We start from the raw sequence: 26,210 nt of genomic DNA on the forward strand, positions 1-26,210 counted from the left end.
GGAGCATCGCTTGGAGGAATCTTTTGATGACGAAATTGTCACTGCTGCTGATCTGACATAAACGTTGAGAGAGGAGAGGAATTCCTATCCAGTAGCACCACCACAATGTAAATTCACACAAGCCATCTTCCGTAGATGACAAGCATTCAAATAGAGATTCTCTCTTTGCTATTGAAGTAACAATCTGTAATTGAACCTGAACACCAATAAACCGTATCTGTATTTAATTTCTGAGAGAAACGAGGACGGGAAAGGATGTGGTTTTAGAATCGATTCAACAGGGAAGACAAGAGAGAGATTGAAACCAAGTATAGAACTACTCCTATTTTGTCCTCCTCAATCTCAGAATCCCCGATGAATTAAGAAACAAGAACGTAGAATGTAGAATTGGACGGAGAGCCTGTTCCAGAATGGGGTGCATTCATTCTGAGATTCAAGAACGGAAACGCATACCAAATAACACTTCCATTGTCTCAGAATGTATTCTTAACCTAGAATGCATTCTGAGAATGCATAACAAACACAGCCTTAATATCATTGGAAAAAATTGTGTAGCACTAAATGGGCAAAAAAGTAAGGTTACGAATTATTGAACACCTTGAGGGGTGTCGATAAGAAAATCCCTTAAAAATTAAAGACAGAATGCATTAACTATAACTAAGTATAGAGTAGGTGGACAGACATATGATTGAATTAGAGGCTGAAGCTTTGACACATAACTAGTTCAAATCAATTAACATTAGAATTACCACCAAAGTCTTACACATTGCACTTCTTCACGGTTCCTGTAAGCGTTTTCCCCCCCCCCCCCCTCTCTAATGATGAAAAACAAATTGTATTAAAATAATCCATACAAATAGTGAATGAACTACTGACTGTTCTACCAACTAATTTAGAAGTTCCAACTCTATTTGCGATGCCATTAGCACTACTTGCAACCTGTTTACCTATTTAGTACAGGCAGATTCAAAGTATTAAAAAAGAGACAAAATCAGTTAGAAGATAGAACATTTTAGCAGCACTTGAAGCCTTTCTCTGTTACTTCCCTGAGACCTTGTTCGATTGCTTTTCCTTTTGCTACTTTAGCTGAATCTGTTAGTTTGACCTCTCATGTGCGAACTCACTATCATCTTCAGGACTGAGTAAAACAGTGCAATGTTTCAACCGTTTCCCTTTCTCTTATCATTATCTTTGCTTGCTCTCCAATCCTCCTTTGATCAGCTGCAATTTGTTTTATTTATTAATTACATCACTGCCACTCTCTCTTTCTCTCTCCCCCTTCATTTTATTTACTTATTAATTTCTTCAACATACAACCATGAATCATAATGGGTCTTGATTTTTACCAAACAAAAGGAAAGAGAAAAAAGGGGGAAAAAAACCTCAGGCACTAAAACTCCCTAAAATTCGAAGCATAATTAAAGCAAACTGCCAATAGGACGGTTAAGCCTAACAGAAAAAAGTTAGGCTTAACTAGCAAAAAATTACTGTAAAATTTTGCTAATTAAATCTATCCTAATTAATGAGTCTCTTTCAACCCCATTTTGGCCTGTAACAAATCCTACGGCTGCACAGCAACCATCTCCTGCAAGCCGTTATCTATATCTTAATGCCAAATCAATGCTAAACCACTATAGCTGTAGCATTCTGCACATCTAGAGATGTAGGAATGGTAGGCTGAAACTGACCAACACTATCAAACCTACAGAAATCCAGAATCGCAGTAACCAAAATAACAGAATATGGGAGTGTTAATAACTCCAGTCCAAACCAATGGATGGGGCAGATATTAAAACCAAAGGATGGTCTATTAGGTTTGAACTTGTATCCAAAATCTTAGATTTATCAACTAGTTGAATAGAGAGAAACAGAGTAATAGAATTAGAAAGTGATGAAGAAACTAATGTAGCTTTCAATCCAGCAGTCTTATGAGGCTCAAACTTGGAGCAAAGGTAGCAGGGAAGGAAGGGAATAGCATATCAAAATCTCAGAACAAATCATGGGTTGGATATTCAGGAATCAAAGACTAAAATTCATGACAAGATGCTGTAATATAAAGCCTATCGCAGACACTAAACCAGGTTGAAAACATCAGAATTAATTAGGACACTGGAGAGCAGAATCAGTTGGTAAAATAAACAATAAAACAGTACTGTATGGATGTGAGCCCCACAAAATTGGAGAATGGTGGCTGTATCACAGGAGAGAGAATGAAATAAAAGGAGGTTGACCAGGTTTCACCACCGAAGGCCAAGGAAGAGAACTTCACCACCCAATAACCTATGGCTTCACCACAATAGGGTTGCCACTACTTCAGCATTGAAGTACAAGCACTCACAAGAGCCATTCTTCCAATCACCAAAACCGATACGGAATGTCTCCCTTTCTTGTATTTATAAAAATAAAGTAACCAAAGTACAAAGATGGAACTCTCCCTGAGTGGAAGAGTGTTAAACGGCAATTAGAAACTTCCTAGATGCTATTACAATGAAAGAAAACTACTTTTTAAAATCGAAAGTAGAAACCACTACTTAATAACTAGATTTGGTTGCAAAATTAGAAACGAAATACTGCCAATACAAAATAGAAACTAAGCTAACGCTGTGACAACAATAGATCCTTCCATGTGATATCTCCAAGGGGCCTACAAGATCTAAAATCTCTCTTCCATGCAAAGAAACAATCTCACCAACAAAGCCTCGACACAATAGCCTGGCTGGGCCCCACGAAAGCTGGTAAAATCTCATTCAAATATTGTTGGTCAATGGCTATTTTGAGGGCAGAATAAAGCTGGATCAGTGTTCAGTAAGCTTAATAATAACCCATATATGGGCCCGCAACTGAAGTAAACAGTACCATATGAACAGTAACACAACACGAGAGCAATTTTCTTCTTTAAACTGCATCATCTAGCCAATCTGAAAGAATGACCAATCTAGAATTTCCAATGTTGTCTCTGGAACTGTGTACATATTATTAATTGCGGTACTTAGATTTCATGAACCAACTCCTCGGGCTCTTCAGGTTTCAGCACTTCTGGCTTTATGTTGTTCCCACCAGTAGGTTCTGCAGTCCATGTTTAGGTCCCCAGTCAAGATTGTACTGAACATGAGGATTATGGTTGCCAACGTGCGCTGGGGAAGACGCTGTCCTTTGCCGCTGACGATGATGAAACCGCTGGACTTTCATATGAAAGGTCTGATAATTCGGGTGGAAGGTCAGATGATTCTGCTGCATGTTAGGATCCACCATCCAAACTAGATGGTTTTGTTTAAGCATTTCGATATTGTTGGGAGCCTGTAAATCCATACTTCCAGCTTCGAAATTACAAATCAAGGTACCACCGTTGATCCCCAAATCAATCCCGGCATTGTCAACTACCGCCATGATCAGTACTTCGCTCCACAAGTCCTCTCATGGTGGAAAAAGGATGAAACAAAATGGAATAGAAAAGGAATCAAAATTGGGGCTTGTGACGGGTGGGGACGGGTTTGCAAGGAGCAGGTTGGGGCCGGGTTGCAGAGAAGGTGGTGGGAGAGAGAGAGAGAGAGAAACGAGAGTCGAAATTGACTAAATGTAAATCTATTATTGATTAAATTCTGTGACCCTCTACCTACTTACACTTCTTTCTACCAGCAGCTGGATACTGCATCAAATTCTGTAACCCTCTACCTACTTTGTATTGGGATCTCCACACAAAGCTCATTTATATGATTAGTCATAGTAAAGAATCCCAGAACCTGTAACAAGTGCCTAGCAAAGAGAAGAGAGAAGATAAAAAGAGACTAAGGGAGAAGATAAGAAGAGAAAACAATGGGAGAAAAGGGCAGTGCGATAGAATGTATCTTCTACCGTACCAGCCAACATAGATTTATATTAAGCCAAAACAGAATTACAAAAGGAATATAACTTTTACCTAGTTAAGCCTAAAGCCTAAACAAGAGACTTAGTTAGACTAGGAAACTAACAACTAAACACATAAAGCAATAAAAGAAACCATGATAGGGGGACTCCCCCTATTGTGTTCATAGTTGTCAAGGTGGCAAAGCGACCCAAGGCGCTGGAGGGGTGTCTAAGCGCTTAGGCGAAAAGGCGCCCGTCTAGGCATTGCCTAGGCGACCAAGCCGCCCCCAAGTATTATTTTTTATTTCCCCCTTTTCTAACATTATATAGTATGCTACAATATTTTAGTATGCTACAATATATAAATTATATCATCAAAAATCAGCATTAAGCCTCCTCAAACCATCAAAAATCAACATTAAGCCACATTAAGTCACATTAAGTCGTCAAAAATCAATATTAAGCCACATCAAGTCATCAAAAATCAACATAGAACTAGAAGACAATAGAACTGAAGAAGCAAGCTACTGGAAGTTTGAAACAACCAAACATACATTTGGTTTATACTAGTCTCACATTTGGTTTATATTGTTTTTAGAAAATATGATCTTATCTATACGTAATAAAATTGTTCTCGATTTAGAAAAATGTTCTTGTTCTCTAAGAAGTTTGATTAGTCAAATGATTTTATTTTTAAATGAGACTTTTAGTATTAGGTAGAGCACAAAACCAGCTTTCCAATAAATCCAAAATTTTTTAAATCTGATTTATATTGAAGAAGTTATGTTCCGGTCAAACATTATTTGGTATGTGCGAATGCTGTCAAAATTGCTCTAAATGAAAATATTTTTTTAGATATCAAAACAAATGAATATTTTACTGCACTTTTGGTTTTTAGCAATGTTTTACCATATTAAGATTTATAGAATTTTTAGATTTGAGAAAAACACCAGCATTAGAAAGTTGAAAATTTTACCTACCATCGAAAATCCAGTTTTTGTTCTTGAACTAGGGGGTTAACTTTTTATCTTTTTGGAATTTGATTTTTTAACTATTTTTATTGGATTCGAATAGGGGGTGTTTACTTATTTATGAATCATATCTTAAGTAAATGAACATTTACTTATACGATATTTGGCATAAATAAGGGCCAATACCGGGTTCAATACCAAAAAAAACCAGTACAAGGTGCCTTGCAATAAAGCGGAGGTTGCCTAGGCCCCAACAAAACCGCCTGGACGCCTAGGCGACGCCTTGACAACTATGATCGTGTTACATATCTTAACACTCCCCCCTCAAGCTGAAGTATACATATATCAAAGAAAACTCCAGTTTGGACCAACAAGAACAAATATGAAAGGCAGCACCAGTCTAGAACCCATGTAGTCCTCATAGATGTCAGCGAGCTCAAAGCAGCACTCCAATTAATTATCATAAATCCATCAACAATAGCAGCCCAAACAAATCCAATCAGCAACAACAAGACGCCAACGCCAAAAGCTCTTCCTAAGGAAGATAACAAAATGCAGCACCCAACAGCTACATCAAACGTCCTTCCCAATGAAGGGAACAAAAAGCAAGTAGTAACCTGCTCAAACAAAGACAGATAAAAGTGCAATTCCAATAGCTACACAAAAACCCATAAAAGTACAGCACTAGTGACTACACAAAAGCCCATAAAAGTGCAGCTCAAATGGCTACACAAAAGCCCTTCTCAAGGAAGGTACTCCAACAACGATCAAACTCACTCCTGAGTCCCAAACACATAAAAAAGTCTCAGATAAAATTGGTTTCAGTAAACAGCTTCACACCCCCGCACTTGTAGGATTACACGTGGACAAATAACTTAGAGAACATTCCACCAATACATGGCAGCAATAAACAACATCCCATAACAAAAAAGATCCCAATCATCTTCAATCAAGAGCAGCCACATATAATCACCAATAAAATAAGCACCCCTCACGATAGCAAATAAAATCCCAAAACCGATGCAATCCGGGGTCCACCAAAGCACGATAATGGCAAATTTGTAATTAATCCATCATTCCCAATGCAATCCCAGACTTAAACCCAATTATTGATCCACCCAAGAGAGATAAAACATAAGTACAAGGAAGTAGTGGCAATCTGGTAATTAACCAGAATTTTCAAGTGGCTGTTGGATAGACAAATAGGGGAATGGCAGAGTGGTAAATAATCAGAATGTGCATGTGGCAACTTGGTAGGCAAGGACATAAAAGAGTTTAGATTTACTGTTCAGGGACAGACTTGGAAGCAAAGTTAAAGGTAAGGACATGGGAGATTTAATGGTAAGTATGGAAACCAAAAGTAGAATAATGATGACAAGAGGAAAAGCTACAAATAGAATTGTTGTATTTGCTGGAAAAAAGGGGGTAATTTAGGAATCAAAGGAAGTATGAAAAGTTAAAAGAACCTAGCATGAAACCAGCAGGAGGTTGCGTCTTCCACCTTGCAACTGAGAAACAAGGGAAAGGAGGAGGGACGGAGACCAGAGTTGACGTGGTTAACCACGCAACGATAGAAGATGCAAATCTCACCATTGATAAAACTGAAATTGTGAGAGCAGCATGAAGACGAACCAGAAGCTTTGTTGCGCAGCTTGCGCCAACAGTGAACAGCGAAACCCATAACCAGTAAATTCTAAACCCCAACAGATTCGAAGAATCCAAATTGTTAGATGGTAGCTATGGCAGCAGAACAGCAGCAGCGAAAGAGAATCGCAAACCTCAAACCAAATAGGTAACAAACCAGAGTTTGGTTTAAATCCTTTGTTTAAGAGCTTGGTTTTCTAGTCAACAAGCCTATGGAAATGCTATGTGATAATCAAGCATCTATTTATATTGCTAGTACTTCAGTCTTACACAAGAGAACCAAATATATTGAAGTGGACCGTCATTTTGTCCAGGATGCAATGATAAAGAAATTGATTTCTACTTCGGTTGTCAATTCTAGTGATCAACTTGGAGACTTGTTTACCAAGTCCTTGTTTCGAAGTGTATTTCTCCAAGGGTGTTCCAAGCTAAGCATGGGTGATATCTAATTATCTATGCTCCAACTTGAGGAATGTTAATATATATTAGTGTCAACAAGGGTATTTTGGACTGTTCAGTAGTTATTTTGTCCGTATATGTAAATTACACCTAACTTATAAAGTTAAGTCATAGAGTATGTCCTTATAATTTTGACTTTAAATATTAATATAAAGTCTCTCCCTACCCACGATTAGAGAGGACTCTCTCTCTCTCTCTTTCTCTTCTTTCTTTCTTTCTTCATGAACAGGAACTGATCTCATGTTCCAATACTGTTACAAAATGAATTTACCTTATTGGGAAGCTCGAAGTGGCAACAACCTTATCACCTCAAGTTCCAAACATTTGGTTAAGTTAGAACAACAAAATCATGCTTATGTAATGATGAAGGTTTGGCAGGGGAGATTTTGAAGCTCAAACATGATAAAATTACTTTTTCAACAAATATCCAACATCCCTTCACAAAAGTGATGAAGCAGTAATAATTTTGCCCACAATGGAGGGAAAAGGACAAATGGATAGAAATTCAGCACAAGCAGTTATTCAGATTAGCAATTAAACAATACCAACTCATGTGCTTCCAGGAGCATCACTTCCGGCAGCTGGCTTGCGGTTCAGATAACGAATAACAGCATCTTCAACCCTGCAAAGTCCATCAAAACAAACACTTACATCACTATTGTATCAGTGACGATAACATAGAACTGTTTCTTGGCCACTACAATAATTGTATTACATATGTACCCAATGATTTTGTCAACCACAAGGTTACAGAACAAATATGACAACATATTGGTTGTCCCACTATAACTGACATGTGGTATGCAAGAGGTAAACTCATGGTCAAAATGACATGCAAAGTGATTGTTTTATGAATATGGGAGAAGAAAACATATTTATCCAATAAAAGAAGATTTATTCTGCAGCATCCAGAAATACTTTTAACTTCCCAAAGTGCACCATAAGTCGGTTGTTAAGCCACTATTGCAGGACTTTGTGCAGAGACATTTCCAAGAGTTCCATCAGACAAATTACTATACATGACCATGTAGAAGCAACAGAGCAAAATGACATGCAAAGTGATTGTTTTATGAATATGGGAGAAAGAAACATATTTATACAATAAAAGAAGTTTTATTCTGGAGCATCCAGAAATACTTTTTAACTTCCTAAAGTGCACCATAAGTCGGTTGTTAAGCCACTATTGCAGGACTTTGTGCAGAGACATTTCCAAGAGTTCCATCAGACAAATTACTATACATGACCATGTAGAAGCAACAGAGCCCAGTTTAAAAATCTTTGAACCCTCAATTTAGAATACATCACACAGTAATATGATACAATTGGGAAAAAAGATTACCATGATTGGTTGTAGAAGTCAGATCGACGCTCCTTTTCAGCATTGCGACTCGCTTCCCCAGCAACAAGCTTCAAGTCTCTGCTTTGTGAAGCAATTAGAGCATTAACAAACTCCACAGGAGATTGACTGAACCCAAGAAAGAATGCTCGTCTTCTACGATGCTCATGGATCTTCTTAATAGCAGCACAGATAGCTTCATCACAGGTCTCAATCTCTTTGTGCTTCTCTATGTTGGCCAAGAAAGCAGACATCTCTTTCTGTAATGGAAACGGAACATCAACCAATACATCATAGCAAGCATTCCCAGCTGGGCTGGGACCAGATAGCCGGATTGTATGCTCAAGATGGATAGGCTGAGGCGGCGAAAGATGCTGTGATATTTTTAGTGAAACCATGGCAAATTTCATCTTCTCCTCGCCAAAAACTTTTCGAAGAGCTGGATCACAAGCAAAGAGAGAAGGGTCGTTTGGATTCTGCAGTTTTCTAGCCTTCACATAATGCCAAATTGCAGCTATAACTCTCGGGCGTGTTTCAACCTCAATGCCCAGAAGTTCCATCAGAGCAGGTGAAAGCTTAAATTTCTCAGGCACATAATTCATTTCCAGGCGTATATTCACACTAAATTCCTTATCGCCTTTTCTTCTCACCTCAAAGCCCTCATGTGGTGCAGGCGATCGAGCACTCTCCCATATAATAGTGGGGTTTTCGGGATAGAGGCTAGGGTCCAAGTTGATGGTGATTCTCTTGAAAAAGGAAGATAACTTGGGATAGGATGAGTTTGGTTTCTGGCTCACACCAGAAGGGTCTGGATCAACCCCTTCTTCCAATATCCTCCCAACTATTTTAAGCGACCAAGAAGGCGGCTCAGAATTTTGCTTATCAGGGATTGTGCGGGTCTGATTGGCAAAAGTGTTGAAAACATAAATCCGGAGAGTCTTCTGAATACACGGAGGGTTTTTAATAGATTCCTGGATATCAACCTTCTTTCTTGTGAGAGCAGCATCCACCCGTGCCTCAAACTCAAGTAGCTGGGTATATAGAGCAGACTCGGGCAGAAGGGCTGCCACGCGATCTGGAATCTGCTTCTCAGGAAGCTTCCGCTTTTTCCTTCGAGCAGCAGGGGTTAGTTCCATAGTTCTGAATGGGGAAACCGTATTAGTGGTAGCAGGTCCAGGAGGACGCGCTGGAGGCTTTTGCAAAACCCGCTTTGCATTTGCTGTGCTGGGTGTTGAAAGGGAGGGAGACGAGGCACCCATATGCCCAATTCCAGCGGTTTGGGTCTGGGCAAGGGACTGTGCTTGAGCTTGTAACTGGGCTTGGAATTGGGCATGAGCTGCTTGAACTTGAGCTGCATGAGCTTGTGCTTGAGCTTGAGACTGCACCTGGGCAAAAGCTTGGACTTGAGCCTGCGCCAAGACTTGGGCTTGGGACTGGAGTTGAGACTGGAACTGTCCTTGGAAGTGTGCCCCCCCTTGCGTTTGAGCTTGTGACTGAGAGTGAACCTGAGTTGTGTGATTCATCGGCATTGATGGCGAGACCATCCCAGCATTACCAAAAGGGGATGGAGCACCCCCAACACTCTTCGTTATGTGATTATTATTCGAGGACATTCTTACGTAGCAGGCTAACATCCGCAGTCTCTCAGGGAAGCCACCGAATTCCAGCAAAGACCAAAACCCTAAATCGATTAGGCCTCTGTAGTCCCTGATTCGGACGAACTGAATTTTCTAATAAGATATAATCACTCGTGAAATAGATAGACCGTTTAAAACTTCGTAAAACCCTAATTCTATCAGAATGTAATAAATAGCCCCAAAAACAGCATGCAATCGGACAGATCTGAAGCCACAAGAAAATCCTAAATTTAACTTATCTGTTTACCAACGGTTTACACGAACAGACTCCATTGCAGAAGAAAACCCAGCTTTTATTATACGAACACAGTAACCTTCGTATCTTGATTCACCCAAAAAAAAACCTTCGTAGCTTGAAGGTGAAACCCAACTTCGTGAATAAGTGACGGAACCCTAATCTCGATATACAATCCGAAATATAACGAAGCAGGAAGAAAATTCTATCTCCGGAACACCAAGAAGCGAGAGGTAGAAGAAGGGAGAGAATTTTAACGTAAGAAAAGTACTTGATCGTGGAGGGAAACCAAATTTTGTATGAATCGCTGTACGAGCATATCCTTTTCTTTTTTGTTTCGAGAAATTTTTCCACGGCCCCAACCAGAAAAAAAATCATCTAGGGTCAGATTAACCCCCAAAAAAAACGAGCTTCAGGTGTCAATTTTCAGCCCCAATGGCCCAATCGATCGGATCAATGTAAACCGAATGGATCAATCCAAATCGAACCGTTAGGGGCCGTTTGTTTAGTAGGGTTTAGGATAAGAGATTTTGTACTTATTTTTCCAATAGCATAGGTGTTGTGGGTGAAAACCTCCGATGCTCGGTTCGCCCACGGATGAGCCTACAAAAACCAAGTGATGAGCACAAGAGAGCCGGTGTGGCTCCAGCCAAGGACTCTCCGACGCTCAAGTCAGGTCTCCAATGCAACAGCGTAACTGCGTAGTGAAAGCAAGATGAGGAATGGTGCTCCATACCTGGGTATTTATAGAGTGAGGATGAGATGAGGCGGTTGGGAGAGTCCTAGTATGGTAGGAGTCCTTCTTTTGGAAGGCTCCCTCGCATAGAGCGGAGTGGAGAGCTATTTTCGGGGTCGGGCTCTTATTAAGGTAAGAGTCCATGTAAAGTGTGATTTCGTATTGCGCTGGGATCGTGGCTCAATCCTTATTTCGTGATTCTCGGGATGTGCTGACGTGGCCCCGCGATCTCCGGTGGGGCGTTATGGGAGCTTCTGTGGAGGAGGGCTCGGCCTCGAAGGTCGACCTGGGAGGTCGGCCTCGGCAGTCACCTCTGTCTGGGAGGTTAGCCTGAGAGGTCGGTCTCGGCAGTCAGCTTGGCCTAGGTTGTCCTGTGTATGCTCGGTCAGGAGTTTATGGCTGACTTGTGTGAGCTCGGCTCTGTCAGGTGACCTATCGGAGACCAGGTCGGCCCGATTTTCTTCTAAGCTCAGTTCGGTTCTTGGACTGACCTCAGGTCGGCCATGTGGCATCTTCTAATTGGTGAGGTGGTTTTATGCCCTATCACGGCCTCAGTGCTCGGCCTCGGCCTCAGGCAGTCTTGGCTTCAGTGCTCGGCCTTGGCCTCGGCTTCAGTGCTCAGCCTTGGCCTCAGCTTCATGATAGCTTGGCTCGGTCCTTGGATACAGTTCCAGTACGTTTACGTTGCAACTTTTGGTTGGTTGGGGGATTCTATGACGCATCAATGGGAAAGTGAGGTGTTTGGTTAAGTAAGTGGTAAACTTCCGACGTCAAAGTTGAGTTTTCTTGTTTGTTGATGTGGCATCCACTCCATCTCCTTTCGAAGGAATCTGGATCAGCTACCCACATGGGGATGGGTGGGGATAAATCTGACCCCTCCATGGGGTATGGGTCCCACACCCTAGAGGTTGGTCCCACACCCGTCCCCATGTGAGTAGCAGATCTGAACTCCTTTCGAAGTCCCACCATACGGTAGGACTTTTATCATTGTTTGTAAGGCGGGAAATATTCAATGGCTCTATAAGCTTCTCTCCCAACTATGTTGATTTCTCTACAGTTCCATGCTTACACATTGTTGCCTTGCTTGTTTATCGTTGCCCAACCGCAAACACTCAATTGTATTCATAAGCACATGCAATCTTCCCCAAACCGCATCATCCACCCCTGCCACCACAACCGTTGGACCATATCTTGTCGATCCACCTACAATCACATCCCAAAGACCCTATGACCTCAGCTCTCACAAGCGCATCATCCACCCCTGTCACACATTTGATCGTGGCTAATTCCTATTAGATCAGCCGCAAAATTGATATATTCTAGGTATCTAGGGTTTCTCATATAGAATTGGTTTGAGCTAGGTCAAGGGGAATCGAGATCGGCTTCAGTTGATTATTATGTGTCATGGAAAATTTTCCCTTATGTTATGTCTATTCGCAGACCTTTTTCATGGGGAGAAATAAAGGGGCCGAAAAATGATCAAAGTTCATTTGAAAATACCAAAATTAGGTTGTTTGGTTGCATTGGTGTGGGGAAAATGGATTCTCAATATTTTTATAGCTTGTCTCTCTTGCCGGCACCATGATTCTCCCATCCCACCCTCGTTAAAATCTAAACAAAGTTGGTGGGCAAAGAGTTGATGTTGCTTATGATTCGTCTTCTTCTTATTTCCTATATACACAACCTTCACACTAGTATCTGATAGGCAATTAAGAGGCTTGATTACCTAAATGGTTGGTAACAATACAAGGCCTTAAATTGGTGGGCACCAATTATGCCTGACCAAAATCGATCGAGTCCAACTAGTTGACACCCCTAACTCTAACTCTCAACCTCCCTTCCTCCTTGAATCCCTTCCCTGTTCCATTCCACCAAATCCATAATGCTTGAATCTTGAAAACCTAATTACATCCAACCTCATTTTTTCTCTATGCTCCGCACTTCACTAACAATCAACAATGACCTCTCTAAAAATACAATGAAAACGTAATATGGGGGATGCTCTGCATTTTTAAAAGGTCTTTTATCCTTCTACATATGATAGATGGTAGCGGTGAAACAAAGTTTGATAAGTTGTAGAGAGAGGGAGGTACCTTGAATGTGCTCAATTAATCATCCATTCAACTTCTTCCCCATGATTGAGGTCAGTTCCTACATTCGATCAACATTGGAAGAAAATATGATAGGGAAAATTACCAAGATCTACTAGATAAGAAAATGAAATACAAAACAAGTAGGGTTGAGTTTGTTTTACACCTAATTTTATAGTAGACCTACTGTTTTATAATTATTGTTTTAATCTAGTAGACGTAAGAAATTATCCCCATATGGTCTTGATCTTCATTTCCCATCTTGCAAAGTACACATAAATTTCACAATACCCATGATAGGAATGAAAATCTAGGCACACAATGCTTAAACTAGGGCTGCAATGGGGTTGGGTTGGGTCGGGCTTTATAGAACCCTACCCCAACCATAAGTTCCCTTAGCTGGGTCTAGGCTCGACCCAACACTGACTCAGGGCCAGAAAAATCCAATGTTGACCCACCCTTAGGGTGAGGCCGAGATCAGGGGGAAAGGAAGGAAATGCATTGGCTGGAATGGGCCGAGGAAAAAATTATCAATTTTACATCAAATAACACTATAATAAAATGTATTATATCACTTATTGTCTTCATATATAATATATTATATAACAAAATGTGGATGACGTTTAAAATTTATAATATATATATTATATTAATATATATTTTATAATATAACTTAAAATAGGGTCTGACCGGGCCCTACTAGGCTTAGCCAGAGGCCTCAACCCTAGCCCAACCCGACCCTGACTTAAAACCACAAATTTCCAGCCTTAACCCACCCTTAGGGTCAAATGTCTCAGCCCAGGCCCTGTTCGGGCCGACAGGACCAAACTTACACCCCTAGTCTTAAACTAGACTAAGCTGTCCCATCTCACTTGTCTGCTATTCGTTCTTATTATTAATGGGCTCAGAAAGCCCAAACTATGTTGGGCCTTTAGAGCCTCAGTCCAATTTATAACCAGAATTTTGGATCTTGGAACGAGAACCCTAGTAGGGATTAGGGTTTGTGGTCCTTTAAAAAGCTGACCTCGCGCATTTCCTTATCGGCTTGCCCGTGAGAGAGAGAGAGAGAGAAACGGAGATTCAGCGGCCGGGCAGCAGTAGCAACCATGGTACCTAATTGAGTTCTTCGTTTAATCTTCTCAATTATACTTAATAGATCGTTATCATACTAATGGCGGTTCTTGTTCTCTTCTATTCATCCTTCAGGTGAAGTATTCGAGGGAGCCTGAAAATCCCACAAAGTGTAAGCATCACGAGCTAGATTCTCCTTGATATGCCTGTTTAAACTCTTCCCTTCCCCCTCGAATGTTCCGAGTTTTCATTTTTACAATAGGTTTATAATGCATGCTCGATTTCTTCCTGTTTTGATTGGTTTCATATGATGTTCGTTTTTGCAGCCTGCAAGGCCAGGGGATCGGATCTGAGGGTTCACTTTAAGGTTTGTTACGATCCGAACTCAAGTCTTTTTTTTTTGTTTTTTTACGTTTTGTTATTCCATCATGTCTATAGGAAGAAGAAACACCATTGTTTCTCATATAACGAGTTTTTACAGTTTTTGTTTGAATCTAGCTCTGCCTATTTGTATCCATTATTGAATCTTCACCTGTGTACGCCTTTTGGTATTGCTTGCGGACAAGAAGGGAATTACTTTCCATTTCTTCCAATTTGTGTATGAGCAGCTTCCTTTTCGTTTAAATTACTCTGTATCGACTTGTGTGACGGTTCTTCCACTAGACAAGCTCCCAATATCTGTAGTATTAGAAACTGACAAATGGTTGTCTTGACGTGTACAAAGGTTACTGCACTAACTGAACTCCCAATATCCTTATTACTAGAAACATTAGAGTTGTATCTTTGAGGTTAACTACTTAACCCAACTACCAAGTTGATGCAACTATCAGGCTGAGGAGATGTGATGCCTTTTGGTCCCAAGTGTAAGATGCTTATATGATAACGAGTTTTTAGTAGATGTTTTCTCCAATCAAATGGAATGACAGAATTGGATACGACTAACGCGAATGGTCAATGAGCTGGTTGTGGTGTATTCACAGTAAAAGAAGTTAGTGGTATGGTAAAAGCAATGTGTGGGAAAAGAGTATTGCAATGGAGGGTTGCGATGGTTCAACTGGTTAGTCCTTATTGTGGAGGGTGACTAGTTCCTAATAATTTTTTTGGTTGGGAGGTTGTTGATGTATCAAAGAATTTTTGCTGACAATACATTATGCCAATGATGCATTTTTTAATGTGATAATTATTTTTGGGGAGTGGACCTCTTGTAAACTTCAGGTAAATCAAATACATCATTATTGGGTGAACCTGTGTTGTTTTTGGTGACAGAAGGTTCAGTAAATAATGGTACATATGTGTCATTACAGTGACCATTTTTATGGATGCATTGTTGTAGTAGTAGAGTGTATATGCCCTTAATGGGTATTATCTACTGATCTTTGTGCTACCTGTGGTCCTTATACTGAGGTGGAAAAGCAGGGACCTTCTTTCTATATTGAAGGTGTTCATGAGCTTGCTGGAACATTGCTATTGGGTGAACTCCCCATAGGGTTTACCTGAGATTAGTGTTAATTGATGATATGATATATCAAAAGAGCATTTCTGCCAAAAAATTAGGTATTGCTACCAGTTCTCAATCTTAGCTGACTCTTTTGGTTTCCTATTTGCAAGGTTTAAAGAGCAAGTGTTGATTCATAGCATTTGTTAGTTATCTAGCCATGCTGATTTTGAATTTGTGAATAGATTCACTGTTGTACCTAAATTTTGCAATGATTTTCAGAATGCAAGGGATACAAACCATGCCTTTAGAAAGTTGCCCTTGTCTAGACATGTACTGAGGTTCTTGCACTAGTTGATCTCCCAATATATGTAGTACTAGAAACATGAGAGTAGTTGTCTTGGCTCTTGACATGTTTGAAGATTCTTTCACTAGTTGAGCTCCCAATATTGGTAGTTTCAGAAACATGTACAAGTAGTTGTCGTGACATGTATAAAGGTTATCCCACTAGTTGAACTCCCAATATCCATAGTACCAGAAACATGACCAAAGAGTTGTATCTTGGAGTTTAACAACTTAACCCAACTAGCTGGCTGAAGAGATGGGTTTCCTTTTGGTCCCGAGTGTAAGAGGCTCATATGATAACTAGTTAGTAGTAGATGATGTATCTAATCCTATGAAATGGCAGAACGTGATTTATGTGGCTGATGCTGAGTAGTAATAAGCCTTAATTAGCTGTTTGAGGTGTATCAAGAGAGAATTTAGTTCTTGCTAAAAAACTATGATTGGAAAAAAGGGAACATGCAATGGAGGGTTACATTAGTTTAGTCCAGTTCCTTGTTTACCCTTGTCATTGATGATGACATTGGTTTCTGACAATTTTTTGGTCGGGAGATTGTTGTGTTATGCTGGTTAGTCATTTTTTAATGGTATATAAGTTATTTATAACAAATGGTCTTATATAGAAAATATATCAATTGAACACTGCTGGGAAATTTTGACTCTGAATAATCATGTTTATGTTGGTATGTTGAACCTGATGGAAAAAAGCAGGGGCCTTGTTGCCTTCGTGAGCGGGCCTCCCGTAAACTTCAGGGAAATCGTTTCCATCATTATTGGGTGAACCTCTGTTAATTTTTGTAACACAAGGTTCAGTAAATGATGGTACATTATAACCATTCTGCCATTCCAGTGATATGTTGTATGAGTGCATTGTTGTAGTAGTATGAGGTGGGTGTCCTTTAATGGGTTTTATCTAGTCATCCTAGTGCTCTTTGTGGTCCTTATCCGGAGGTAAAAGAGCAGGGATCTTCCATCTTTAAGAAACGCTTTGATGAGATTGAAGAAAATTTCTGTAATATCACTATTAGTTGAACCTCCTTTAGCTTTTACCTATAGGATTATCGGTCCAACCAACGATGTAACATCTTAAAAGAACAATTCTCCCAAGAAATTCATTGACATCATTTCTTAATCTTATCTAAGTGACTCTTCTACCTAGCAGTTGTTGACGTTTTTCACATAGGTTTCATATCTGCAAGCTTTAGAGAGATATTTATAGCATGTATCAATTCTCCTGCCACTCTGAATTTGGATTTTAGAATAGATTCAACTTCTGTACCTAAATTTTGCAATTATTTTCAGAACACAAGAGAGACAGCCCATGCTGTTAGGAAGTTGCCTTTGACCAAGGCAAAAAGATACTTGGAGGATGTTCTGGCCCATAAGCAAGCCATTCCTTTCCGGAGATTTTGTCGTGGTGTGGGTCGAACAGCTCAGGCCAAGAACCGTCATTCAAATGGTCAAGGACGCTGGCCTGTGAAATCAGCAAAGTTCATTCTGGATTTGCTCAAGAATGCCGAGAGCAATGCTGATGTAAGTTCCATTTTAGTTTTTATCCATATTCAGTTTTATGTACCCTGTATGTTTATGCCACTTTGTGATGCAGGTGAAAGGTTTGGATGTGGATTCACTTTACATATCCCACATCCAAGTGAACCAAGCACAGAAGCAGAGGAGACGCACATACCGTGCTCATGGGAGAATCAACCGTAAGTTTGTTAATTCCCCAAATATGAACATTGTTGCATTTTGCTGCTTATGTTTGAATGTTTTTATTAACTGCATGCACCCTTTTGCAGCTTATATGTCATCTCCATGTCACATTGAGCTGACCTTGTCTGAGAAAGAGGAGCCAGTGAAGAAGGAGGTAATACTCATGCTCATAAATTGTGTTGTGTGTGTGTGGGGTGTGTTTTGCATCTTCTGAGCCAACTCTCTATCTGCAGCCTGAAACTCAGCTGGCCCCTAGGAAATCCAAGACGGGACAAGCTTTGAGAAGTGGTGCATCTTCTTGAATGGCGTGTTTGAGATGATGAGCAAGTTTTGTCTTCTGTGATTCTTACTGTTTTTTTTTCTCTTATAACATTTTTGTTGCATTTGACGTCTGGTTCTTTGTCTTTTATAGATTCCAGGACCTGTTTTTCAATTTGGCTTATTTTATGAATTTCTTATTCTTAGGTAGAATTTAGATAAAACTCTTATGAAGAGGTTCTCAGACATTTTGATTATCAATGGAAAAGTTTGTTTTGCATTGATTAATTCTACAGGGTTTCTCATCACCGCATATTAAAAATCACCTCGACAGGATATTCTTTAGTAAAGTTGATGGTCTTGGTATTACTTTTTAGTTGCAATACCCAATTAATAATGGCTAGTATAGTGACGATGGTCAGCGAACTGACCATCTAGCTGCTTCTTGTTAGCCTATAATCTCGGCACAGGACCTAAGATCAGTGGGAGAGCATCCTTGGCCAGTTGGAGTAACCATCATGGAATAGAATCATACTACCACCAAGAGAAGAAGAGCGGCAGGGAAGTATTCACTCGATGATTTGCTCGTTGTTATGTTGAGTTTCAACCCCTTTTTTTTTTTTTTTTCAAATATACTTAAAATCTATTGTCCACTGCGCATTGAAATCTCATTCTCAGATTCCTCTGCTGAAAGCTGGGTTATGAAAACAGGAATTGGGGATTGAATTGGCTGGAATCTATCTCAGAAACCCTACAATATGGTCTTAAGATCTGTAATGGAGTGATCCGATGAAGAAAACACAAGAATCCATTGGATATTCTCCGATTCTAATACAAACCCATATCTGATAGTGATTTTTCGTACAGTGGTCGAGAGTCATATTGATGTCCCTTTAGCATCCGTCTCTGCCAAGTTCATGATCTTCAACTGTTTATAGCCTGGTAAACACCCCCTTTAATACAAAGACCACAACGAGCTCTTCCACTCGTTGGGTGTCTCCCTTTTGCTCCTGCATTTCTGAATATGCTTACTTCTTTTCTTGCCTTCTATCATGACAATATCTACACACTGATGCTTATAAGTAGGGGTATTGTTTTATTGTAATCTTCTATGGTTTTGAGTTCCAGTTTGAGCCTCTACCGCTGCTTATTTGGATTAGAAATTTTCACAATTAGTTGGGTGGTTGAATCTCTGCCAATTAATGGCCCGAGTGGGGCAAGGTGGTCATTTTCTGCTTTGCTGTATTTGCGCTGCACGGTCCTGCTGGGCCGCTCGGCAGTAGAGGATTCAAATTGTAAATTTCTACAAAGTAGTTTCGGTAGACTGTGGATGCTAGAAAGTATAACATGTATATGGACTCTGAAGCAATTCTCTCCCGTTTTCAATCAATTTTGTGTTCATGGCCTAGGATTTGCTCCTTAGATGTGCGCACCCCTTTTCAAATTCAAACCAAGTCCATTTTGGGATTAACATCGTCATCAGAGGTGGAAAGATTCAATTCCTAGCAAAGGTTCTTACATGTAGTAAGATTCAATTCTGTAGTACAGATTTGATTCTTCAAACTTTCTACAAGTAAGATTGAAATATGACAATACCAACCAATGCCGGTCAAATAAAAATTTGACGTTTTCTCATATCTCGATTGGGTACTGATTTATATAAATTTAGTTTAAGTACTATTCTAGTGTCTGTACTTTCAAAAAATCGATTCCAAATGGAAATTTATTTGCATAAATTGTTAGATTCTAACTTATTTATAGCGCATCTCTCTCTCTCTAGGAGAAGATTAAGGTGAAGTGTGGGTGGGGGGCCCTCATTTTTTGTGAGAGGGCATACAAAAGGATCTGCATACGGGCATCATTGTGGATCTTTTCCCCCACAATAAAAAGCAGAAACAGAAGATTATTAGATCCAAGGCTATACCATAATTGTTGTTGGGTTGCAGCTCAATCTTGACCTTTCACTCAGAGGGAAAACATTATAGACTATTTGCAGAACTCCTGCAATGGAAAATCATACTTTCATACAGAAGGTTGAACAGAGTTGTTACATTTAAAATTAACTATGAATGGCATACTATTTGTTCTTGACTTCCAAGGGATACATCACAAGGTAGAAAAAAAGTACATGTATAATAAACACAGCCAAGCTTCTGATCATTTCATCTTGTTGAGCTTACCAACTTGGCTTTTGTTCCTGAGAGAGAGACTCAGAAAGATCAAACTTCAAGCTACCATCACAGAGCAATTTAAAATGAAGTGGCTCATTCTGTTACCCCCATTGCCAAGAAACCTCCACTCTAAATTCCCAGGAGAGTTGGGATCAGGGAAACAAGTATATATGGTCATACCATTGCCACCATGTGGGCTAGTCCCACCAATTATAAGAAGGGCATCACCCAGAGACTTGAAAGCTACACCCCATCCTCTGCTCTGATCAGCTCTCACTGGAGATTCTCCCAAATACCTCCATGATCTGTTATCCTTCAAATACACCTTAAGTTGGTTTGAGAAGGGTTCTAAAGAATAGAGCTCGTTGTTCACAACTGCAACTAGTGGTGGAGACCTGGAAGTTAAAGGATTTAAAACTGGAGGATTCTCCAACATGTTTGGAATCAATTCCCAAGTGTTCTTCTCTGCATCATAGAATTCACCGCAAGTGAGATTAACCTCTTCTTCATTTTGCCCACCAAGCACATAGAACTTGTTATCCATGAAGCAACCTGAACAGAGCTTTCTCCGTTGATTCATCCGGGGAAGAGAGACCCATGATTTGTTCCCAGGGTTATATTTCTCAGCAGTGTTTAAGATCTCTGTTCCCCTGGCTCTCATGGCTATCCCACCTGCAACACAACCCATTTCACTGCAGCTGGCAGACGCAAAGAGGCACCTTGGATCGATCATAGAAGGACCCTTGAACCATTTGTTGGTTACCAGTTCATACCTCCAAATAGCCATACCTTCAAACTCCCTACCTGAAACAAGCAAATGGGTTCCTGCACAGAGAGACTCCTTATCGCCAGAGGCAAAGCAAGCGTCCGACGGCAAAACAGAGAGCTTCCTGCAAGAAGTGAATTGCCGGTCGAACTCCCACCAATGCGGTTCACCGCAAGCCAACATGAAAACCGAAGCCTCCTTAATCCTATAATCTTTCCTAATCTTATAGAGTTCGTCACTCTTAAACAGAGCTAGATATCGCTTGTTTACAGAGCAGAACTTCCTATGTTCTGATCTTGGTATCCTCGCCAAGATAAGAAGGCCTAACTCATCATTCAACGATGAAACGTAAGAATAATCTGCATCCTGAGGTTCTCCATCAGAAGAACCATCATCTCCACCTTGGTTGGAAGAAGAAAATCCAACCCAGGTCTTATTACCAGTACCCCCATCACGACTACGGAAACCCTCTGCTTCATCCTCGTTCGACATCGAGAGAAAACTGTCCTAACCCACGGAAGCTATCTATTTACAACCAAAACCCATGAAATCCATCAACAGGAACCCAATTCATCCAATATCCTAATCAACAATTAAGGAAGAACAAGAGTAATAAGCAGAGAAACCCAGATCAGAAACTAAGTTAGGAAAAAAGAAAAACCCACACGTACCAGAGAAGCCACAAAGTGGTCATGGAAAGGTGAAGGTGTATTGGGAGAGAGCAAAACGTACCAGAGAAGCCACGGCCATCCGTTACAGACAAGGCAATGAAATCGAAAAGGGGTCGTCACGAACATTTAAGAGTGGATTTTTCATGGGTAGAAGGAACCATGGATTAGAGGAAAAGAGAAGAAGCAGAGAGAGAAGAGGAGGAGGAGGAGAAAGAAGGGTAGTAGCCATTAAGGCACAGAGATCAGAGCATTGGTGGATGGGTTCTCTACCCATTCTCTGCGGATTTATGTTTAAATTAGTCTGCTTGTTGAGATTAAAATACATAGAAATTATGAGAGACGACATCGTCGATTTTGGAAAAAGTGAGAGAGACACAGAGAGCGAAGGAAGACTGAGAATATAGTCTTTCAATTACACACACTCACAGTGTCTCTGTCCGTTCGGCGTATCTTTCTTTTTTCTCTCCTTTTTTAAAACGAAAGGGGAAAAAATTTGTTTGGAAGAACTAATGTTGTTTTGTTTATGAATTAGGAATAGGGATACTGTCATAGTATCATACTGAGGCTGTGGGAGCTGTTACTCTAATTTTTTATGTAAAAAATTTAATTCTTAAATTGAAAACAAAGGCCCATAGGCTAAAAGGGTAATGGCAAAGCTCAGTTCTTTTGTCTTTTCTTTTTTGAGTTTTTAAAGGCGTCAGGGGGAATACATAAAAATCAATTACAGTAGTAATTCTGCACACACACACACAGAGAGAGAGAGAAAGAGAAAGTGTGACTTGTCATAAGTAAGTTGTAGTTATCCAGGACATGGATTTAGGTATCGTATCCGTATCATATCGGTTTGATTTAACTCGATAGGGTTGATTAGTGTCGTTATCGGTATTGGCTGAGACCAATATTAAATTTTTTTTTTTAGGTAAGAGTTGAGATCAATATGATCACCGATACCGTATACTAGAACCTTGATCCAGGACCCGTTTGCTTAAATACTGAACTGTTTATAAAGTGAAGTAGCCCATTTTGATTACAAATGAAATACTTTGAAAATGGAAAATATATCATAAAAGTTGATTTCTTGGCTCCGTTTAGTTGCAAGGGATATTAAAGGAAAGGGAATTGAGATTTTCAAATCTTAAAAAAAAAAAAAAAAAAAACTTTTATAATAATTAATCCACATGATTATATAAACTATTTAAATTTCTTAGCTTATAATATTTTGGTTTTTTTTGGACCATTTTACTCTCCCCTGTTAGCCCCTTCTACTATTCAAGTAGTCGATGGACCAGGATCCTCTGTAGCACTGACGGGGTGGTGGTGCACATCTGACGGCACAGCAAAGGCCAAGTAGCACACATGGCACATGGTCTCTACTGTGCCGCCGGATGTGCACCGCAGCCCCACCGGCGCTGCAGAGGATTTTAATACGTAGCTGACCCTATTATGTTGTTGCTTACTCTCCCCTGTTTTGATACGACCGTTGTAGTATCAATATCATATCATTGTTGAGTACGGACAACATCAATATATATACATCGAATAAGCAACCATAAGATACCGATATCGCTACCTAAAACCGTGGTAATTAACCCGAAAACTATGTAGTAATGTTGGTCTATTTTGACAATTGCTACTAATATTCAAAAAATATTATTTTCAAGGTAGGAAGTTGACTCCTTCAATTACAAGGCCTCTTTAGTCCTCAGTCCTTGGTCCTTGCCTAGCCCTTGGATGGAAGTATCTAACATAACCCAGTCCTTAGACTTGGTCCAATTTTTTTTTCTCTCTTTTTCTCCTATTGAAATACACAGAAATCTTGAATTGAATCTAGTCTAACGTGCAAAACAAAAAAAATGTTGCAGTTTCTAATAAAATTGATAGCATTACCTTATGCTTTTGTTGTTCCACTATATTCAACCCCAGGTTTGGAGGTTAAACCACATGATTTGACATTATGGCACACAAATGGAATGATTCTTTTTTAATTTTAAAAAGTTTCATTTTTTTTCCCTTTAATTTCCCTTACAACCAGGCGGAGAAATATCATTCATGTGAAACCAAAGAGAGAGAGAATCATGGCATTGCTATGAATCTCTTGCACCCAATTGAGAATCTTGGAATTTCACCAGAGTTTAGATCTTGGATGAGATGTGTAATTTAATAAATGTAATTTTTTTAATTATTTTTAATCTCTCTATTGCTCTTGAATATGTGGGTTTCATGTGGATGATACCTTTTTCGAGATAACTATTGGTGTCACGTGCAGATTCTTTCTTACACTAGTGTTGTCAGAATCATCTCTCTTAAATCAATAAAATAAAATTTCCTTGTATTCTAATCAGGTTATAATGCCATCTTAGAATAAGAACAACATTTATTTAAGCTAATAAAATATCAACCCTGTCTGCTTCTCTTTCTCTCTCTTTCTATAAAAGTGATTAGTTTAGTTTAATCAGTACCATTAGCAAACAATTCTACGCCCCAACCCAAGAAAGTGGAAGCTGATTGGATAAAACTTTCACTCTTCCCCTTCTGTGTGAATGAAACATATACGGACGGTTGTCTCTCCACTGACTTAGTGCGGGGGATTTTGCCTTTTATCTTTGCTTTTACATGATAAGAAAGGGAATATTTATCTCACCAGAAAAAAATAAAATAAAAAATAAAAGAAGGGAATATTTATGTGCTATTCTTTTATTTGATCATCCAATCACACATGAGCACCGTCCAAATAGCCTTATAACCCCAGTTCTGTTGCTCTCTTTAAGGGCAAACACTCTCCTTTTTGGCAAAACACTAATGACATATATTTATAAACAAAGACAAAAGTATCTCTGACCCCAGGGGTTTTCAGTTTTCTAAGCCCTCTCGCTAAAAAAAGAAAAAAATCGATGAAAGGGTGTAGGATACCCTGGCGAGAACACTTGCCCATAAACAAATAAGGTCATATTTTCCCCTCACCATGGGCGTACTCTTCATCTATGTATGTACGGATGGAATGATGTATCTTCAAGATTTGGGTCCTCTGTAGTGCAACAGGGTTTATAGAGTGCCATTCGACGGCCCGTAGTGCTCAGGCACGCAGCCTAACACACATGTGGGGTGTTGGGCTGCATACTACATGTAGACCCTTGGATATACGTTACACTCCTTGTCACGCTACCAAGGAGCCCAACGTGTATCTTCATCATGGGCTCCAAGATAACAGGCAACAAATGCACTCCTAATAGAGTCAAAGCAAGCATTTTTTGTGCTAGGCACGCTAATCGCGAGCGCACTCAACAAAGAAAATGACTGCGCTAACACGATCGAGCAAGAGGAAGATTTGGGTGTTCAAACATGTTGTGCTTTTGCTTCTTTGGTAATAAATCAGCTAGCCAGAAATGTATGAAGAATCATCGGTCGATACCTGACCTATACCGTATCGGTGGTACAAGAAAAGGGTATCGGAAAATGGTCCAAAAATAACAATGTATAGGTATTTTGAAGGACAAAATGGTCCAATCCAGGCAGATATGGGTATCGGTATCAGTGTAACAGTGGTGCCCGATAAGGTGCACTAACATTGTATTGTCTATCCAAATCTATGTTCTTTAGAGCTAGATAGGGCTTTCTATATAACCAGACCTCCCTTAATATTTGCTTTTCCTTGGTAACGCACATCATCTAATGATAACCACCACACTAGAGGAGAGTATATTATTATTTAAGAGCGAGCTTGTTTGTCCCTCTCTGGCTTTAAAAGTAGAAAGTAGGGTCATACAACCTATCTGTTGACTACTGCTTTAGGTGAAGTTTGTCAATATTTTAGTTCCTTGGCCACCGCATTCTCTTCTCCAATTCATCTTTTAATAGTGTAATAAAGATTACCCTAAATAAATTTAATCTGAAACGTCACAACATGTGATATCCACATCCGAGTTGCCACTTACAAAGAACAGTTGGCTCCTTACTTACCAATGTAGCCGTGATATGCTCTATTGAATCGTATCTACCCCCCAAATCCATAAAGTAAAAAGGGCAAATATCATCCCCTCCCTTCTAAGTTTGTTTAATATTAATTCAGTACCCAAGTTTTGAAAAATATCTATCTTTCCCTACTTTATAAAGATTATATCAATCGTACCCTAAGTATGGAATGGTGTTAAGTATGAAATGGTGTTTGTAACGATGTTAAAAAAAACCTGTGTAAAGACAATATTACCTTTTTTTTAATATCTATTGAAAGCATATGTCTTTTTTTGTTATTTATGAAAAGACTATATTACCCTTTTATGTAGAGTGATAGAAGAGGGAAAAGGAAGAGAAGCTGAGAGATTGAAGAAGGGGGAGAAAGAAGACGACTTTTCTTTCGCCACTGCAACCTTTCTCCGCCATTGACGATCTGCTGCAACCTTCCTTCGCCGATCTGCAAGGTATGTAGAACTACAATCTTCCTCTGCAAGTTTTCAATGACACTAATAATAATCAAGCCAGAAGATCCAGTATAAAGAAGAAATAAACCACTGAAATTACAACTTGCAGAGGAGGGAAAACCTGGTCTGAAATCGATTCAGCAATCCACTGTTACAAGAAGATTTAGAGCTAAGATTCTACAGGTAGTGTCGTCCTAGGGTAGGTGTTAGATCCCTAGAGTTTGATGCTGATAGGAGACCTGATCTCTCTCTCTCTCTCTCTCTCTCTCTTTCTGAATTAGCGCCAGAACAGAGTGTCGATAGCAAGCGGAAAATAGCACGAAGGAACAAGAAGAAAGGAAGGAAAAGAATAGGAAAGAAGAAACAACAGTGGAGAGAAATGAAAAGTGTAGTATCTGATAATGGAGGAGGATGGGA

At 39.7% G+C, this 26,210-nt stretch overlaps 3 protein-coding genes and 2 non-coding genes across 7 annotated transcripts; 3 read left to right on the top strand and 2 right to left on the bottom strand.

Annotated features, from left to right (window-relative positions):
- Positions 1–7,220: 7,220 nt before the first annotated feature.
- On the bottom strand, positions 7,221–10,078 carry LOC122654343 (SWI/SNF complex component SNF12 homolog). Its single transcript, XM_043848402.1, has 2 exons — positions 8,257–10,078; positions 7,221–7,539 (listed from the first exon to the last, which is right to left on the bottom strand). The coding sequence occupies exons 1-2, from the start codon at positions 9,885–9,887 to the stop codon at positions 7,467–7,469; spliced, it is 1,704 nt and encodes a 567-aa protein (XP_043704337.1). The 5' UTR covers positions 9,888–10,078; the 3' UTR covers positions 7,221–7,466.
- Positions 10,079–14,018: 3,940 nt separating this feature from the next.
- Positions 14,019–18,063, top strand: LOC122654345 (60S ribosomal protein L17-2-like). The gene is made up of 7 exons (XM_043848404.1): positions 14,019–14,060; positions 14,158–14,194; positions 14,349–14,389; positions 17,102–17,332; positions 17,406–17,508; positions 17,599–17,666; positions 17,746–18,063. Exons 1-7 carry the CDS (start codon positions 14,058–14,060, stop codon positions 17,812–17,814), a joined length of 552 nt encoding a protein of 183 aa, XP_043704339.1. The 5' UTR covers positions 14,019–14,057; the 3' UTR covers positions 17,815–18,063.
- LOC122657166 lies at positions 15,210–15,314 on the top strand. Its single transcript, XR_006332240.1, has one exon. It is a non-coding gene; the product is annotated as a small nucleolar RNA snoR74 (small nucleolar RNA).
- LOC122657165 lies at positions 16,501–16,629 on the top strand. The gene has a single exon (XR_006332239.1). It is a non-coding gene; the product is annotated as a small nucleolar RNA snoR74 (small nucleolar RNA).
- Positions 18,064–19,881: 1,818 nt separating the features above from the next.
- Positions 19,882–21,787, bottom strand: LOC122653863 (F-box/kelch-repeat protein At3g27150). Of its 3 annotated transcripts, none has more exons than XM_043847819.1 (2): positions 21,440–21,787; positions 19,882–21,232 (listed from the first exon to the last, which is right to left on the bottom strand). In XM_043847819.1, exon 2 carries the CDS (start codon positions 21,197–21,199, stop codon positions 19,997–19,999), a length of 1,203 nt encoding a protein of 400 aa, XP_043703754.1. In that variant the 5' UTR covers positions 21,200–21,232; positions 21,440–21,787; the 3' UTR covers positions 19,882–19,996. The 3 variants fall into 3 exon arrangements, with proteins under 3 accessions (XP_043703754.1, XP_043703753.1, XP_043703752.1); XM_043847818.1 differs by having other exon boundaries at positions 21,379–21,787; XM_043847817.1 differs by having other exon boundaries at positions 19,882–21,289; positions 21,379–21,787.
- Positions 21,788–26,210: the final 4,423 nt, after the last annotated feature.

The sequence above is a fragment of the Telopea speciosissima genome, chromosome 3 (genome assembly GCF_018873765.1).
Source record: "Telopea speciosissima isolate NSW1024214 ecotype Mountain lineage chromosome 3, Tspe_v1, whole genome shotgun sequence".
NCBI lineage: Eukaryota > Viridiplantae > Streptophyta > Magnoliopsida > Proteales > Proteaceae > Telopea > Telopea speciosissima.